Raw genomic sequence first — 18637 nt, 5'->3', positions numbered from 1 at the left:
GACGTACTCTGCTCTCATACCTTCTTCACAAAAGAAGGCCACACGACGACAGTCTAGGACTGAGGGAATGCAGTGTCTTAAGGAGATGTGTATCCATCACCAAAAGAGCTAAAGAGGACAGAAACACAGACCACCTAGCCTAAGACATCCAAGGCATTGTGGGCGTGCAGCTTAGCTCATCCAGTCCCATTTGGGCACCCTCCCTCCTAAAGCCTCCCCAAGGGTTGAGTTAGGCAGCATGCCCATTGATTCCTTTTTTGAGCACATACTCATTTGAAGCTTGGTTTTGGCATTTTACCTGGCATCCAGGCCCTGTTGCACATGGGTTCTGAAAACTGGGACATTATCTACAGTTTACAGAATTCCTGCAAGTGTTCCTGAAATTGATTTACACACACGCTGTCCCTACACCCCATGCCCTGTGCACTACAGGTACCAGTACCCTGACCACTCCCCCTCACTCCTGCCACCAGCTGCTCTATGCACTCCCACTCACTCTCACAGGCCCCTGAGGCCCCCAGGGAGTCACCAGCACACACCACTCTCACTGTCTGGGAGAGGGGGCTGGGGTGTTGGAAACTTTAATCAAGCAGGGACGGTTAACAGCTGCAGGGACACCCTAGGAAAGAGTTAGCCTTCAAAAGGAAATACTTATAGACTCTGTCCCCATGACCTTTTAAGACTTCTGAAAATGACCTGTCATTTCCCGCCATGGAAAAAAAACACAGCCGTCACATGCACCCTTCAGGCACCAGAATCCTCCATGCTTAACCCTCCAGGCAGGCTTGGGCAGAGATGCTCGCTTCTCACAGACGCCCCAACAGACTGTAGAGACCTGGGGATGCGGGTGCATGATTGCACATTCACACCCATGTGGATGTCTGCCTCTCCCCCCGACACGTTTCTCAGGTGACAAATGTGTTCTTCTGTGTCAGTGGGCACTTTTTCTGGGGGGGGCTGGGTGACACTGTTGGGCAGAGCTCTCATCAGACCCCTAGGCCTATCACAGCACCCCTCCACACACCACTAACCGTACACTACGAGCTGCTAGCATGTGGGGAGGACCTCTTTCTCCTTCCTTTTTCCTCCCTGCAGCTGCGGGTTGTGGGGGAGGGTTCTGAGGGGGAGGATGTCACCAACTCAGGGTGGGTTTTTCCCACCTCCATACCTTGTCTTGCCCCAGCCTCTTCTCACCTGCAGTGAGCCCTTCAGGGGTCACATTCTGATAAAAGAACTTTAGGGAGCCCTCTGCACCCCTGCTCAGCTCGCACACCCTCCCCCCTGTTTCCTCTCCTCCATCAGCCAGGCCTCTCAGTCCCTGGTCTTCCCCCACAAATGCCCCCTTTTTCATTGGGGCTGGGAGTAAAGGGACAGTTAGTTTCTGCTGTATAACAAAGTGAATCAGCTATACGTACACATATATCCGCATATCCCCTCCCTCTTGCATCTCCCTCCCTATCCCACCCCTCTAGGTGGTCACAAAGCACCGAGCTGGTCTCCCTGTGCTATGCAGCTGCTTCCCACTAGCTATCGATTTTACATTTGGTAGTGTATATATGTCCATGCCACTCTCTCACTTCGTCCCAGCTTACCCTTCCCCCTCCTCGTGGACTCAAGTCCATTCTCTACGTCTGCGTCTTTATTCCTGTCCTGCCCCTAGGTTCTTCAGAACCATTTTTTTTCCTTAGATCCCATATATATGTGTTAGCATACGGTATTTGTTTTTCTCTTTCTGACTTACTTCACTCTGTATGACAGACTCTAGGTCCACCGGAGGGACTTGTTAACGGAAGAATTTTACTAGGAAAGTACGAGAGAAGCCAAAACCAAACCAAGAAGAAAGCAAAACCTTGGCTGGTCCAGAGTCTGCCCGCTCAGAACCCAGCCCTGCTCTTTGCCTCCCCTCTGAGAAGCTGCAGTCCATCTTCATCCCCATGCAAGTCCTTTGCTCATCTGCTCCCTGACCCCCAACAAGGTGCATGAACAGTCAGTGCTGAAGGTTTTTCCAGAGGCACACAAACTGTGGTGTCCCTCACCCTCACTCCCAGCCTGGCCTTTCCCAGAGGTTCTGCCTCTTGGACTCACCTTGCTGGGTCTGGCTCAGATATCGGAACACAGGGGTCACGTTAGTCTGCCAGAAGGCAGGATGGGACAAGGAAGAGGCTGACTGGCCACAGGTGTGATCATTAGGGCAACAAAGGTGGAAGAGGCCAGGGAGAGGCTGTGAAGCGAGAGTCTGGGGATGTTTACACAGGACAGTCAGTTTGGTCCCAGATCCTCTGCATCCTCCAAAGGGTTGCCTCATTCCCAGGGAAGGCTTTGGACTGAGAACTTCTCTGTGTGTGGGATTCTCAGCAGCTCTGTAGGACTACAGTAGAAGAGGAGCCGGGCCCACCCTGAAAGCCCCCAAACTGATGGAGAGAAAAGTCCCACCAAATCAGGGATCCCCCTTCTGGGAACTCATATCTACTGGGAACCTCAGGATAAGGAGGAGCTAGGGCTTCACACTAGGACCCCTCAATCTGAAGGGGAGGATGAAGCCCCACCCTGGAGCAATGATTAGGGAAATCCTCTTTGGTCAGTTGAGCACAAAAGAGCTCCGACTGCACATAGAAAGCCCGTGGACTGAGCAGCCAGGAAAGAAGCGTGGGGCAAATCAGGGTAGATGATGAGGGTGGGCGTTCGGAGCCCAGCACTGTCAAGGTGGGTCTGGGATGCATGAAGGAGGAGCACAGGCAAGACACAGGGACAGGCCTGAGTATTGGTTCTGTGACACCCCACAGCCCTGAACCCCATGCTCTGGACCTCAGGTTCCCCTCCCCTGCCCCTCTGGCCGGAGCTCAGGGATGCCGTTTGCTTCACTGAACCCATCTGTCTGAGGCTGGGTCACATCTTCCTCTTTTGTGACTGGAAGTCACAGGGCAAAGCACTAAGTTGTGCAGTCACGGAGGGAACACAGAGCCTAAGAGTGTGAAGGGACAGAGGGGAGAGTGGCAAGAAAGCCTGGGGCCGGTGGAAGAGGAGGGAGGTGAGTGGGAGCAGAGGTGCTCAGGACCATGGCTGAGGCCATCACCTATGCAGACCTGCGATTTGTGAAGGCTCCTCTGAAGAAGAGCATCTCCAGCCGGCTAGGACAAGGTAAGGGTGGATAAGGTGTCTCCTTGATTCTGCATCTCCATCCTCCTTGAAGACCCCACTCCCACCCCAGAGACCCCAATCCTGACCCCACCTTTTCTCTCCTCTCCAGACCCAGAGGCTGATGAAGACGGAGAACTCACCTATGAGAATATTCAAGTGCCCCCAGGCCCAGGAGGACCCTCAAGCTTGGCTTCCGCTGGATTAGGGGACAAAGCAGGTCTGGAGAGCCCAGGGGATGTGTGTTTATGGGGGACTGTGTCTTGCGCTGGGGAGTCCACAGCATTCTTGGGAGGACAATACCCTTGGAGAAAGGCTGGGGATTCTCAGGAAGAGAATGAGCACCAATTATGGGAGCTAAGGAAGGATAAAGCTCCCAGGGGGTAAGGTGGAGACCCCGGTGGGGAGCTAGGGCTCCACGGAGGGATCAGGGCAGCCCTGTTGGGGAGCTGAGAGCGAGTGGGAAATGGGGGGTCCCAGGAGAGAGAAGAGAGGGGAAGGGGGAGGGGGAGAGCACTCCCGGGGAGAGGGTTTTGGCAGGCAGATGAGGGCCCCAGAGTAAAAGATAAAGGGAGACCCAGGAGGGTGATAGAGGTCCCCAGGGAAAGGATAAGGTAAGACCCAGGAGGGACACGAGAGTCCCAGGGGAGATGCGGAACTCCGGAGAGCGCTAAGGGTGTCCCAGAGCAGTGGCAGAAGGCACCTTAGGACAGACTGGGGTCTCGGCGCGGTGGAGGGGGTGAGGGTGGGGAGAAGGGGTATTTCCTGGCTTTCCCACCTTCAAACTGGAGTCGATCCCTTCCGCAGGGGTCCAGTCGGAGCAGCCAACTGCCGCCTGGAGCCCCGTGACATCACCGGCTGCCGGGCGGATTCTCCCCTGTGAGTACCCGGTCCTCCCCGCCCCGCGCGCGCCACCCGCTGCCCAGCTCTTCTCGGGCCTCCGAGTGGGGGCGGGGCGCGGCCTCGGGCTGGGCAGCCCTCCCCCACCAGGCCCCCCGGGGCGCTCGCGGAGTCAGGTGCTGGCACCGGTCCCCGCGGGAGGTGGTGCTGGGCCCCGCGGTGTGCAGGTCTGGCCCACGGATTGAGCCCGGGGCGCAGCCCTCCGGTCAGCCCGGGCAGCCCCGTGACACCCTCCCCTACCGCTTTCACCCTCATCCTTACAGAGATCTTTCCGATGCATCAACCCAGATCTTCTGGCCCCTTCCCCCTTACTATGGTCCCCATTCACGTACCCCCCTCTCCGGTCTCCGTCTGAGATTTAGTTCCCCGTCCTACCAGGTAGTGCCCCTCAGTCCTTACCGGTAACAATCCGCAGCCCTTATTCTGGAACACCTTACCTCCTCCACCTGCGGAAACTCTGCGGGACAGAAAAACCACCGCGCGTGCTCCAAGTCCTCTGCGGGATGCTCTTTCCCGTGAATCTCCTCCACCCACACCCCCTCAGTCTATCAACTTTCGTGGGGCTCACTGCCCTCAACCCACTGTCTCCCTAAGGCCATGCATCCTACATGCAGTACCTCCTTCTGGGCCTGCTCCTCGCCTGCCTGCTGTTAGGGGTGGCTGCCACCTGCCTGGGAGTGCACTGTGAGTATGGCTGCCCCCCATTTCCCACTCACCCCAGACAACTTTCTCCCCCACTCTCCCCAACAGCTGCCCTTCCTCAGCAGGGCCCGGAGTCACTACCACCACATCCTCAGCTTTCGTCTGGCTTCCAGCCAGGTCTGTTTCAGAGTGCCGTGACTTCCTAAATTGTCCTCACGTAATCCAGTACCTCCTTAAGCTTTAGGCAGTCAGATCTTATATTCCATTCCAGCCTGTTATGCAGAAAGTTGCAAGAAGCAGCCAAAGGACTGATGCTGAAGCCTCAGGGCACCAGAGCATGGCTGAAGATGTCCTCCAAATCTCTCTTTATGGCCAAACAGATTTCCAGGTGTCTCAGCAGCTCCAGCAGATGAACAGGGTTCTGGAAGCCACTAACAGCACCCTGAGGCAGCAGCTGCGCCTAAAGATAACCCAGCTGGGGCAGAGGGAAGAGGATTTGCAGGGGTCCAGGAGGGAGCTGGCCCAGAGTCAGGAAACACTACAGGTGGAACAGAAGGTTGGCCAGGCTACCAAAGAGCAGTTGCAGGCCTGCCAGTCAGATGGGGAGAAGACAAAAGAGGCCTTGAGAAATAAGGAGATACAAAGGACGAACTTGGAGCAGGAGCTGAGCAGCGTGCGGGACACACTGAAGCCCTTCTTCACATGCACCTCACCAGGTATCTTCTGTGGGAAAGGGGAGATGGTAGGACCTGCCATGAAGGATGGATTGAAGTGAGGGGTCTATCTATCTATTAGGGAGCCACTGAGTTGTTCAGGAAAGGGGTAATGAACCAGAGTGCTGGCTGACATGACCTGTGCACCCTGGGCCTACAGGGCGAAGGATCTAGCTGCATACTGGTTTTAGGGAGGGCTCACCCAGCTCTAAGGCTGATCCTGTAGGGGAGAAGAGGGTGGTAGCCAGCTGTACAAATGACACTGTCCAGAGCAGCAAACTCAGGGCTCACCTGGCTTGACATCAGTGTCAAGGATCTGGGAACCCCCTGAATTTGGATGTGAAGTTGATTGTTCGCACGTTTTTCTAAAGAGAGGACCTGTAGCTTTACTTAATTCTCTCTACATCTGAGACTCCCCAAAAGATTAAGAATTACTGATGGATGAGGTACAGTCTGGGGTTGGAGCAAGGCAGCTGAAGCTCTCGCAGTGAGGTGGGCAGGGGTGTTGTAGGACAGGGAATTAGGGTGGAATGCTCATCCCTTTTGAAAGGAGGAGTCCAGCCAGTGTGTGGGGATGAGGGAGGGGGACACATAGAAGGTCTGCCAAAGTTGGCTGAGGTTGAGGCAGGGTCCCCAGCCCAAGGGGACTGGAATGTCCATGGACTGGTTGTCTAGAGGTTAGGCTCTGTCTATCTCAGGGGCATCTGGCTACTCCCCCAAGGCTTAAAACAGAGAGGTCCTGTACAGACACCCCCAGCCCTCATTTCTTTAACCTTCTCGTTCTCTACAAGCCTCAGTTCCATGACAGTGCTGCCCCCTCCTTCCCCACAGCTGAACCCTAGACCTCAGCATCCCAAACTGCTCTTCCGCTGAAAGGATGGCTTCAGGTCTTCACTCTGACCACAGCTGGCCTTCTATAGGCTTTCCACACACTTCTTCTTCAACCTCACGGAGGCCTCCAACCTGCTGGCTCCCCTGTTTCCTCCCTTCCCGTCAGCCATCACCTGTCTTCACTTCTCTCTCTACCCATCTTGGATTTGGGGGCCCATCACTTCAGCCACCTCACTCACTCCTTGGCTCCATTGTCCTGGATGAATGCACATGCCTGCACCCAGGGGTGACAAGCTGTGCAGTCATTCTGCTTGGTGCCACAAATCTCTAGTCTCAACTTCAGCTGGGGCCCCAGCACTGCCTGCCTGGCAAATCTGCAGTGGTCGGCTGGCTCTCTGTACCCTACTACCCTCTCTCTCACTCTCAGCAGATGCCCTACTCTGTCAGAGAGGAACTCCCTCTATTTTTTTTTTTTTTTAATTTTATTTGTTTATTTTTGGCTGTGTTGGGTCTTCGTTTCTGTGCGAGGGCTTTCTCCAGTTGCGGCAAGCGAGGGCCACTCTTCATCGCGGTGCGCGGGCCTCTCACTATCGTGGCCTCTCGTTGCGGAGCACAGGCTCCAGACGCGCAGGCTCAGTAGCTGTGGCTCACGGGCCTAGTCGCTCCGTGGCATGTGGGATCTTCCCAGACCAGGGCTCGAACCTGTGTCCCCTGCATTAGCAGGCAGATTCTCAACCACTGCGCCACCAGGGAAGCCCTTCCCTCTATTTTTGATCACCAAGTCTATATATCCATTTGCATTTTCCCCCATCTTCATGTCTTGCAAGGATAACTGCAACAGCTTGCTGAATGTTTTTCCTAAACATCCCCCCTCCAAATCCACTTTTCATGTTGCAGCCAGAGTAATCCTTTAAAAACAAAAATCTGATCATGTCATCCCAGTTAAGATCATGTCATTTCATTTAATTAATTACATCAAAAGTTATAGAATACATACTATATGTCTAGCACTGTACCCAGGCACTTGGGATACAACCAGAGAACAAAATGCTTCAGTGTAAAACCCTACATTGACTTTCTCTTGCTCATAATATAAAAATAAAAAATCCTCAACCTGGCCTCCAAGGCCCCCGCCTACCTTTCAGCATGCTGCTTATCCCCTCACCCTCGTCCATTTGGCCACACCGACTTCTTTTTATTCTTTTAAGTTGCTGTAGGACAGTAACCTAAGTCAGTAGCTGGGTGGGGATGAGAAAACGTAGACAGAAGAGAGGGAGCTGGAGGAGAAGGAATAATTTTTGAGTGACGCAGGTAGGACGGATGGGACAAAGCAACGGAGAGAGGTGGGTTGGGATCAGGAGCATAGACTGGGGTGTGGGATGTTAAAGAAAGAGGGAGGTTTATTTCTGACAGATAGTCAGGAAAAGAGGAACAGAGAAGAGACAAATTTTGAGGTGGAGAGGAGGAAAATGGAGAGAGTTCACACGTCAGGTGTCTGACAATTTCAGCAAAGCAGGAAGCAAGGTTGTCTACTTGTGGAAGAGTGGAGGGGAAGGTGGTGGCTAGCCGCTTGGGGAGTGTGGGAAAGTTTGAATATGCAGTGAGAAACGCTTTAGGGAGCCAGTGAGACGAATGGGAGGCCTATTGAACACTTGTTTATCAGGGGCCCAGGTGAAGTTAGCCAAAATGGGGGAGTAAACAGCTATTGTTCAGAAATTGGGGAGAGTACCACCAGTCCTTTTCAAATAAACCTCCTACATTTTAAGGAGTAAAGTTGTTGAATGTTAAAGGCTTTTACTAAGTATGCACAGGTATGGCATTTCCAGGAGAAGTGAAGAAAGAAAGATTGCAAAGATTAAGGACCAGAAGTCAGTGAAGGCACTGAGGTTCGACCCCAGGGAACATTGTTAGCAACCAGATTGCTGAGTGATCACTTTCATCCCAAGTGTTGAGATCTCCCTCCTGGGTCTGGGCAGTGCTGTCACACTCTTTCTGCTTTTTAGATTCCTGCTGTCCCTTGGGATGGATACCGAATGAGAGGAGTTGCTTTTACATCTCAATTACTAAGAGAAGTTGGGAGGAGAGCCAAAGCCATTGTAAATCTCTGTCCTCTGAACTGGCCAAAATCAGCGATATTTCTTATGCATATGGAGTAAGAAAACCCCTATTCAAAGACTGTATGGGTATTGTTGGGTAAAGGGACATATGTCATCAAGTCAGGGATGGCAGTGCACACAGGGAGTGCGTCCCTTTTCCATGCAGCTTCTCAGCACAGTGCTCCAGATGGCCCTATTAACTGATTAGGGTTGGCGTGAGAGTTGAAACTTAACGAGCCATCTTTACGTTAACCTGTTTCTCATCTCAGCTTTCTGGTCAGCTCTGGGCTGCTGAACAGGTTCTTTGACTCTCATGGCCTCTCAGGCAGACAGGTTCCATACCTGGTGGGCTGGATTGTAGGGATTGGTTCCTTGTGACCAGAACAGCCCACAGAATGACTCTTCTTCAAAGGCTGGCAGAAATTCTTACCCAGCATGTGTGTGTGTGCGCGCGTATGCACGCATGCACGCACGTGAACTGAAGGGTCAGCCTGCATCTGCAGGGTGGCACTTGAAGGATGCGAGGATGGTCACCGATGAGCCGATGTCATGCACCAAGGTCGAGCACAGTCCTCTTGCCAAAGCTCATAGCCTCTCTAGTGTTCACTTTCTTCCAGGTCCCCTCCTCCCGACACCCCCTCCCTCCTCCTATTCCAATATTTCCCATCACTCCTCACACACCTCTGGTCTCTCCGAATCTCCCTTCAGACTCATTATGCCAGAAGCTTACGTAAGGTGTTGGCACAAGGTGGTTCAGCTGAATCATACTGGATTGACTTCAGAAATAAGTTCTGGCAGTGGAGTGATGGTACAAGATACAATGGGTAAGTTTGTTAGGACTTTTGGGCAACAAAAATCCTCTATAATCCCTTCATAAAGACACAGTAATGAGATCTCCCTCCAGGTCCTACTCTCAAAACTTTTTCACAAATCAATGTTATAATTACCCATTTGTCCATTTCTTCTATTTGATTAATAACAGGCAGGCTTCCTTTCTATTCTGTCCCCAGTACCTAGACATCCCTGGCACGTGCTTTACTTAAAAAAAAAAAAAAAAATTACCAGTTTGGGACCTATGTCATCTTTCTCTCAGGGGGACAAGTTGAGGGTTTAGCTAGGGCTTCACAGCTGATGAAGAACCCCAGCCTTCTAACTTCTCAGCCCAGACAAGGCTACCCAAACTGAGGTTGTACTTTTTCAGTCAAGGCCACTTGGTATACTAGAGTTGCCCCAGGGAAGTGAGAAAGGAAGCAGTGGGGTAACTTTGAGAATCAACCCCAGGGACCCTGAAACAGGGTAGTTACCTAACTGGAGTTTCCACCTTTAGGACCTTGGGTGATTTTTTCCCTCCCTGGTCCTCTAGCCTCTTCGGGTTGGGGTCCAGACACCTGTACCTGAACCATCCCACACACGGCTTTAGGTAGGCAAGGTGAGTTAGGACTTGGGTTAGGTTTGTGCAGGGCAAGAGAAGGGAGGACGGGATAGGAGGGGGCCAGAACTTATCCCAGTGCTACATCACCACCCTTTAGGTTTTATGGTCAAAGCCAAAAATGTGCCAAGGTAGGCGAGTGGCTGGCGAGTCTGAAGGCAGAGGACTGTCATTCTTCTCTTCCCTCCATCTGTGAGATGGGAGCTTTCAGGTATCCAGATGTGGACCACTTTTTGCACTGAGCTGGGTAAGTGTCGGGGATGGGACGGAGGCGTGGGAGTCCGGGGGCAGAGGGTCTCAGGGCAGGGGCCCAGAGGCCAGGGGGAAAACTTGTTCCTGTGACAGCCATGTCCACAGCCTCCAGGCTGTGCTTATGTAAGGGGGTGCTGGGCAGGGGAGGCTATGTGGCTGTCCAGGGACCTGGGGAGGAGATGGGGTGAGCTGGGTGAGGGTTCTTGGGGACAGTCAACTGTGGAGCTCCCTGATGCTTTAATCCTCCAGATACTCACGCCAACAAGAGCCTGTGCCCTTCATCCCTAAGCTGTAGCCTGCAGGTCCTAAGCTCCACCTCCCTGCAGTGTGTCCTCACTCTGCCTGGACAGTGCCTGGCCAAGGGCTGATCCACGCCCAACATTGCTAGGCAAGCCTGCTGCCAATAGAGATCCTGTCCCACAAACTGGACTGTTCCCAGGGAAAGAGTGAAGAAGCTTCTAGAAGAGATTTTGGCCTCCCCCAAAACCTCCCATAGTGGAATGGGTGGGGAGGGCGCACGGGCTGAGCGGATAGGGGCAGCCCGGAGCCAGCCAGGCAGTTTTATTGAAATATTTTTAAATAATTTGCACGTGTTAGTCTCGTGTGTCAGCAACGCTTTGTCTGGTTCAGTGATCCCCACGGGAGAGCAAGCTCAGGGGATGCAAAGGAAATGTTGTGTTCCTCACGTCCATGCCGAGGTTCCCCTCTACAGGGAGAAGCGCTGCTCAGCCCATCCGGGGCTGGCACAGGCCAGCATGTGCGCTCTGTCCTCACAGGGCATCCTGAAGGCCAAGGGTGGAGGCCGGAGACCACAGGCCCCACTGCTAAGAGCGTGCCCCCGGCAGCTGCAGGCTGGTTGTGGGTGGCTTGGCGTGGTGCCCCCGGTGGCAGAGGAGACTGCCCGCCTCGCAGTTCAGGTTGCGGTAGCGGGCCACAGCTGGTGTGGGGCGGGGGCACATGGACAGGAAGCCAAAGCTGAAGGGGCCGAGGCAGCAGCCAGGGCAGGGCAGCCCCTCCTCGGACTCCCGGGGGGCTGACGGGGGCGGCGAGGCTTCTGTCCGCTCCAGGGCTGCTGCACGGGGCAGGCTATGCTGGGCCCGGTTCCAGGGCTCCCCAGCCCAGCCTTGTGGGGAGTTCACCACCACGGCTGGGGGGTTGTTGTTAAGGGGGGCTCCTGATCTAGGGGACCAGGGCTGGGAGGCTGAGGAACAAGTGCTGATGAAGTTGTCTGTGGCCACGGCCAGGGGCAGCTGGGGAGCTGGTCCCGGGGGTTCTGGCTCAGGGCTACTGCCCTCACACTCCATCCTCTCTTCAGCCGAGGGGCCCACAGCAGGAGGGCCAGGACCTGGCAGTGCTGTCTCCATACGTCGGGGGAGTTCAGGGGATGATGGTAGCGAGCGGCAGCGGCGGGCAGGTGTCCCAGGCTGGACCAAGGTCTCTGGAGTGGTCACCAAGGGCAGCTGGGTGGAGGGCAGTGCTGATGGTGGTACAAGGGGTAGGGGGGCGACTGGCTTGCTGGGTGTGTCCAGGAGCTTGATCTTGCCACCTCTGAGGTCTTCCCGTAGTGAAAAGGGGTTGACTCGAGTCAGATTGTCCCCCCAGTTGGGGGGCGATTCTGGCGATGGGGGCAGGAAGAGGTCTGACCGGCTTCGGGAGAGCCGGGGGTCTGGCCTGGGAAGTGTGGCAGAGGGACCCCCTCTTGGAACAAACCCTGTAGACAGAGAAGTCTGTGGTCACTGTTCTCAGCATTGATCATAGTTCCCTGAGGGTCTCATTATTCACCAGGAGGCTGGTGGGACTAGAGCTGAGAAAAGGGAGTCCCACAGGGTGCTTTGGAAAGGGGGAGATGTCCCCTCCAGCCCCCTTTACCTCTTCTTTCCTTGTTCCCCTCCCTCAGGCTCTAGAATTAGAAAACGATCTTCTCTGAGATGTCCTCTCACCCCACTCCCGCCCCCAGGCTTCTCAACTAATAAAAACACTTAGTCTCCCTGGATGATGCTGAGTTCTAAGGAAGAGAGAGGCAAAAGGACCCCAGCTGTGCTCACTTACCCTGACTGTGTGCCAGGGGAGCCCTGAGGAGGGGGGCTGGCTCAGGCAGCTGCTCCAGGATCCATTCCAGGTGCTGGGTGATTTCAGTGAAGGGAGCACGAGTGCCAGGTTCCATCTGATGGGGAGAGACGGGCAGCTTCACTCAGTGCTCCAGAAGAGGGTCCCTGAGTTTCCTACTGTCATCTGGCCCGGCTGGCCTTGTCAGCTGGTGGGTGGGGGTCGGGGGCAGGGAGGGAGAGTGAGGCTCTTACACTGCAGCAGTGGATGGCCAGGAGCAGGAAGGGCAGTGGGCAGTCATCCCCTACCAGGGTTCGGAAAGCAGGCACATCCAGGCCAAAGTCCTGTGGGGACAGAAAGGAGGGGCCTCCAGGTCAGCCTTCCTCGAGTTCTCCTGCTGTCCCCCAGTCAGGACCTCACCCTCCAGGGAACCCTCCTTGGTTATGATGTGCCTAGTCTGGAGTTCCTCCTTTTAAACCTGGATGCATCATTCACCTCAGTACGGGGTAGGTAGTCAGGGTCCGCAGGTACTCGTGCGATGAGCTCACAGAGGACAATCCCAAAGGCAAAGACGTCGGCCTAGGGGTAGGAGCGAGTGTCAGGGGGAGGCATTGACAGTTTCATGTAAGAATTTTGTCAGAATACGTCAGAATTTGGGGGAGTCTTGACAGTTTTCCTGTGTTGGAAGGGGTGTGAGGGGTAAAGGGGATCTTGGGGGTCTTCTGAATATCTGGTAGGGTTGCTGAGGAACTTGGGATGGAGCCTTATAAGAGTATCTCAAAGGTCTCTGGAAGGCCTTGGGGACCTGGAGGGTTGATATCTTACCTTCTCATCATACAGCTCACCCCGCAACACCTCTGGAGCCATCCAGTAAGGGGAACCCACCACAGCCAACGGCTCCTTCCTTGCCCCTTCCCTGCAGGGGCAGGGGCAGAGTGGTCAGGAACATCCTACCCAGACACCCTCCCCAAACAAAAGAGCATGAGGTCAGCCCCCTCACTACCCCAAGGGAAATGTCCCTGTGGGCTTCACTTAGATAAGGGGCATCTGGGAGATTTAGGGGGATGGGGCATTCACCTCACCTATACACAGGAATCTTTTCAGCCAGCCCAAAGTCGCCCACAACAGCTGTGAAGCCTCGGTCTTCCCGCCGGATCAGACAGTTCTGACATACATATAGCATCCCCACATACCCATTACCTTCTGTTCTCTTTTCTCCCAAAATGCACCCCAAAGACCCGTCACTCCAGAATAACCCCAACCCTCTCTGATCTCCCAGTTTTCCAACGCACCCCAATCTTGCAACATCACCCGTCACTCCAAACACAGCATGGTACCCAGTCCCTCAGAGCACTCCCCTCACCCCAGTCCCCCATTCTCCAGTGTCTTGCTGCCCCAACATCCTAATGCTGTCTATTATCCACATTCCAATACCCACGGGCTAGTTACAATCTAATCTCAAATCCCCTTTCATGCCTCCACCCACCTGGCCAGCCTACCTTGGATGTGAGGTCTCGGTGGAATACACCTTTGGCATGCAGGTACCGCAGGCCGCGGGCGATGTCCAAAGCCAGGCGGAGCCTGACAGGCCAGGATAGGGGTTCGGGGGAGCTGAGCAGCTGTTCCAGGGTCCCCCCATTCATATACTGGGACATAGGGGTAGGAGAAGGGGAATGAATATCAAAGTTTCAGTCTGTCCTCTAGGTCTCCCACTTATAAGCCTGGGGACACTCAGGAGGATCACAAAAGTCAAGAGGGTGAGTCTGTGCCCTAGGGTCCCCCATTCATATCCTAAGGCTATCATGTCCCACACAGGTGCATCTATTTAAATTTAAATTATTAAGGTTAAATAAAATTAAACATTCAGTTCCTGTCACACTAGCCACATTTCCAGTGCTCCTTAGCCACATGTGGCTAGTGGCTATGGTTTTGGACAGCACAGCTATAGAACATTTTTATCACTGCAGACAGATCTGTTGGACAGCACCCTTCTAAAGGATAAAAAGGACTGGGACCAGCTGAGGCCTTTTATTTGTGGTTTGCCTGAAGGGAAGTTCAGGGAAGCCTCCCCCGGGTCCTGTTGCCTCTCATTACTCCTCTGTAGATGCACCAGGCCGCTGACTCTCTCTCCCCTTGGTGGTGGTTGTGGTGGAATCCCCCCCTTCCTGGCCCATCCTCACCTCTGTAAGAGCGTGCAGCTGCCCTTGGTGCACACAGACCCCCATGAACCTGGAAGAGGTTGGGAAAGATAGCAGGGTAGGCTCTAAGAGCCCCGGCCTCTCCACAGTTCCCACTTTTCCCGCGGGATCTTTCCCCTATCCCCCAGCAAGCTTCCCAGCAAGCGGCTGGGGCCGCTCACCTTAGAATGTTGGGGTGCCGGAGCCGGTTCATCAGCTGCACCTCCCGCAGCGTGTTTCCCCGGTTACTGGGGAGCCTGTTCATTTTCAGCACCATGACTTGCCCTGACTGTCGGTGCCGAACCTGGGGGCAGCAGGGGATGGCGAGTCCCGCGCAGGTTGGGCGGGTCGCCAGGGTCCGGGCCCCCTAGTTCCAGCCTGGCGTCTAAGTCTCGGTCCCGCCCCTCTGCCCTCTCTGCTGGTCCTACCTTGTAGACCTCAGAGAAGAAGCCGGCCCCGATCTTCTCGGCGCAGTGGAAATCGTCCACGCGCGCCAGGCTGGACACGGCGCTGCGGAGAGCCCGGTAGGAGGAGGGGCGGCCCCGTCCCGGGCCTCCGCCAGCGCCCCCCGGCCCCGGAGGCCCCTCCCCCGGCGCCTCTCCGGGCCCGGGCCCTGGGCCCCGTAGTGGGGGCCGTTCCCCGGCCATGGCCGGGCCCCCAGCCCGGGGCCTGCCTCACATGGCAGGGTCCCCGGGGCCCGGGCAGGCCGCGCTCGCCATGGGAGCGGGCCCAGCCCGATCAGGGGCGCAGGGGCTCCCGATCCCTCCCGCTCCCGCCCAGGAGAATGGAAGATACGCCGAAGAGCCTGGGCCCGCCCCCGCCGCGCCGGCTTGCTGGGCCCGGGTGGACGCCGCTCCGCTCCGCTCTGCGCAGGGCCTGGGACTGGGCCTGGGCCTGGGCCGGGCGGTGGCGGTGGCGCTCCCGGGCGCCGGCGGGCAGGCGGACGGGCTCCCCGCAGGCGGAGGCGGGTGGGCGGGCGGGCGGGCGGCGGCTGCTCCGCTTCGCCGCTGGGGCTCAGGCTCCGCGGCCTGCCGGGGCGGGGCTGAGCCGGGCCTCTACTTAACTCCTTCGAGCCCGGCCTCCGGGCAGCGGCCACGCCCCCTCAGGTGCGCACCCCGCAACCAGAGGCCGCGACGCCCTAGGCGAGTGGGTCTGGGGCGTCGGGGTCAAATAAGTTCAGGCCTGAGCTGAATAACTGAAGGGAATTCAGGGCTGATTGTGCGTACGCGCAGGTCAAATGTCTTTTAGCTGCCCTGGGAGTCCTTTCTCCCCTCCCTCCCTCAGGTCACTGTCGGTTGAGGGTCTGGCTCCGAAAGCCGCCAGATTCCTGGGCTCCAAGGACCGGCAGGGCAGAAAAGTAGACCCCTCCGGCCCAGCTACAGTCGGAGGCAGCCCAGCAACCTACCCGCCTTCCCAGCCTCCGCCCTGCCCAGCCTGCCCATTTCCCAGGTCTCGACCTTTACACCTTAAACCTCTGTACTCCCTGACACTTTCTTCCTTCTTGGGCGGTTGTGATGCCCCGGAGCTATAGTGAGCCTTTGGCCAGCCCGTTCCGGGTGTGGCCCCGACTCCTCCTCACTCCATCCCGCCTCCCTCGAAAAAAGTTCAGATTCCAGAGCCTCTGTCTAGTGACCCACCCAGCCGGTACCTTACTCTTACTATTTCGTCCAAATGCCCCTCTCTCTCAAAAGAGAAGCCTCCACCTGTAGGGAAGCCCCTCTTTGCGCAAGATCCCACCCCTTGGCAAAACCCCGCCCCTCAAGGAGCCGTTCCCCTTGGAGACCCCTCTCTTTTTCAGTGAGACCTCTCCTCAGTATGGCACGGCCACCATCAGTGTGTACCAGAATCCCTCAGGGCGACACCCCTGCTTTGTGTGTTCCTCCTACCAAGTGAGACCCCACCTCTCAGAGTGACTCCACCAGTCATTGTGACCCCTCCTCTCGACGTGAGTCCGCCTCTCTGTGACCCCTCTAGGCAGGTACCGCCCCCATCATGTAGGAATCGGGTCTGCCCCCTCAGGCGGGAGGAGGACCTGCAACCAGCCTCTAAAGCGGTGCGGGGTCCTGAGTGCGCACGCAACGTTTCAGGACCCTGTGCGCTCGCCGTACCCAACGCTTTCGGTTCTCCGCTGGCTCCTCCTCCCGGTCATCGGCGGAATAGCCAATCATCGCCGGGGATGGGTGACGTCACTCGATCCCGGCGACTGGGCTGGGACTAGCGGTGGTGGGCGTCGGTGAGCCGCTTGCCACCTAGCGGCGGAGTGGAGGGAGGCAGTTGGGCCTCGGGAGTGAAACGGGCTGCGACAGAGCTTGAGGGAGCGAGGCTGAGTTCTTTTCAAATATTCTAAAGTACTATATTTCTATTTCTGTGGTAAGCTAAAAAGAAAATTAATTGCACAGTCCGCGTCCGTGTGGGTGACCGCCTTCTGACAGAGTCCTGTCCCATGTTTGTGGAGAGTTAGAGCCTCATACTATTTAATTGTCAGGAGCTAATGAGAAAAGAATAAAGGCAGTCTTAAATTATAAACGGTGCAGGAGGGTCGAGAGAAGGCCAGATGCTGTCTCAGTACAAGCGAAGTTTTCGCACAAGGTTGGAAAGGAAAGAGCTGGAGAGATTCACAGTCCTTCCACAGCCAGTGGAGACAGGCCATATGCATCATATTCATTCTTCCAGAGGCAATTTGGTCTCAGCAAAACAAGCTCATTCGTCACATTACGTGTTAACATCTACAACTATGTAATTTGTAAGTTTGTTTTCTATAGTTGTATAAGATCTGTAAACACTAGGAATTTATGCCTCCTTTTGTTTAAGTAATAGAATAATTTAATCGACTCGTGTCTGACCGTTTACCCAAGTTTGAGAATATCTATAGCTGGTAATAGTAATTCTAAGCAGAGGAGCCAGGTTCCTGTTTTAGACAGGTTACTGTGGTTGTATGGAGGCAGGGGGACTAATTAGGAAGGAGGTGCTGACAATGCTTCTGGTGAGGAGAGGATGAGGACTGAACTAGGGTAGGGATAATAGGGAAGGGGAGGAGGAAACAATCAACTAGAATGGGAAGACTTGATTGATTAGTATCCAAAGTCAGTCAGTCCTGTAGAGAGAAAGAGCATCAGCCAGGATAATTTTAAAGTTTCTAGCTTAGATGACTGAGTGTCAACTGAGATAAAGAATCCAGGAGGAGGAAAGGTTGGGGGCGGGGGAGGTAGGTGATTGCCATGAACGAAGGGGTGATGTGATGGTAAAGAAAACTGAAGGTGGATGTCATTATCCAAGTAGGGAAGGAGAGACAGGCTGACAATGGACTTCTAGGGAACACCAACAGTATTAAAGTGTGGCTGGATGAAGTCCATGAAGGAGACACAAGAAACATGCTGAAATATAGGAAGAGAATTTTTTTTTGAGAGTGTGTAAAATTCTTTATTTAGAACAATAAAGCATAAGTGTTTATAATGTAATTTCAAATTCAAACCTGTATATAAAAGGGTCAGGACTTTTACCTGTTTTAAGAAGTACACATACGGTACACACATACACATCACATTTTACAACCTTTTTTATTTAATTAAAGTCATAATAAAACGGTTTAGAATAGAGTTGACGTATATTTACATTACAATATGCAAACTCCAGTCTATGACTGAACTAGCAATATATCTGTGCATCCATCTAAATGTCTGAATACTTTTCAAGTCCACTGATTTAAAAAATAGTGGCGGGACTTCCCTGGTGGTCCAGTGGTAAAGAATCCGCCTTCCAATGCAGGGGACACGGGTTCCATCCCTTGTCGGGTAACTAAGATCCCACATGCCGCGGGGAAGCTGGGCCCGCGGGCCACAACTACTGAGCCCATGCGCCCTGGAGCCCATGCGCCACAACTAGAGAGAGAAAAACCTGCACGCCACAAGTAGAGAGAAGCCCATGCACCTCAGCGAAGAGCCCACGCTGCAATGAAAGATCCCGCACGCCTCAGTGAAGACCCCGCGTGCCTCAACGAAGACCTGACACAGCCAAAAATAAAAACCAAACAAAAAACAAAAAAACACTGGTGGCAAGTGGAATCCAAGGAATGGAGAGTTTAGGAAAAGTGGAATAATGAACAGTATTAAATAGTGCAGAGGGGTGTGCTAAGATGAGTTTTAAATGTTCCTTGAGTTAGGCTACTAAAAGATCCTTTTGTTGTTTTTTCAAACTTTTTAGGATGGAAAATGTCAAACGTGAAAAAAAAGAAAGAACACAGAGAACAATGAACCCTTATTTACCTTGGGTAAGACCATTTTGTTGGAGACCCATTGTTCAGAATCACCCATGCCTCAGTTGTACTGTTGCCATAAGTGACAAGGCCGAGGTGAAAGTATCTGCTTTTATGTACCTTCTATGCCAGTGATCCTCCAATAATCAATTCATGGACAATCT

General features: G+C 54.4%; 2 protein-coding genes across 3 annotated transcripts; one reads left to right on the top strand and one right to left on the bottom strand.

Annotated features, from left to right (window-relative positions):
* The first annotated feature begins 3029 nt into the window (after window positions 1–3029).
* Window positions 3030–10456, top strand: CD72 (CD72 molecule). Its single transcript, XM_057549282.1, has 9 exons — window positions 3030–3138; window positions 3248–3355; window positions 3943–4014; window positions 4630–4719; window positions 5058–5393; window positions 8225–8373; window positions 9026–9141; window positions 9847–9993; window positions 10248–10456. The coding sequence occupies exons 1-8, from the start codon at window positions 3057–3059 to the stop codon at window positions 9986–9988; spliced, it is 1095 nt and encodes a 364-aa protein (XP_057405265.1). The 5' UTR covers window positions 3030–3056; the 3' UTR covers window positions 9989–9993; window positions 10248–10456.
* Window positions 10457–10542: 86 nt separating this feature from the next.
* On the bottom strand, window positions 10543–15865 carry TESK1 (testis associated actin remodelling kinase 1). 2 transcript variants are annotated; one of them, XM_007196961.3, is made up of 10 exons: window positions 14650–15865; window positions 14404–14525; window positions 14225–14273; window positions 13544–13690; window positions 13127–13209; window positions 12870–12960; window positions 12540–12623; window positions 12299–12388; window positions 12048–12162; window positions 10543–11709 (listed from the first exon to the last, which is right to left on the bottom strand). In XM_007196961.3, the coding sequence occupies exons 1-10, from the start codon at window positions 14866–14868 to the stop codon at window positions 10823–10825; spliced, it is 1887 nt and encodes a 628-aa protein (XP_007197023.2). In that variant the 5' UTR covers window positions 14869–15865; the 3' UTR covers window positions 10543–10822. The 2 variants fall into 2 exon arrangements, with proteins under 2 accessions (XP_007197023.2, XP_028018355.1); XM_028162554.2 differs by lacking the exons at window positions 13127–13209; window positions 14225–14273; window positions 14404–14525; window positions 14650–15865 and having other exon boundaries at window positions 13544–13683.
* Window positions 15866–18637: the final 2772 nt, after the last annotated feature.

The sequence above is a fragment of the Balaenoptera acutorostrata genome, chromosome 6, assembly GCF_949987535.1.
Source record: "Balaenoptera acutorostrata chromosome 6, mBalAcu1.1, whole genome shotgun sequence".
Classification (NCBI taxonomy): Eukaryota; Metazoa; Chordata; class Mammalia; order Artiodactyla; family Balaenopteridae; genus Balaenoptera; species Balaenoptera acutorostrata.
Note: the sequence above shows the minus strand (reverse complement) of the source record. Positions and strands in the feature narration are given on the sequence as shown.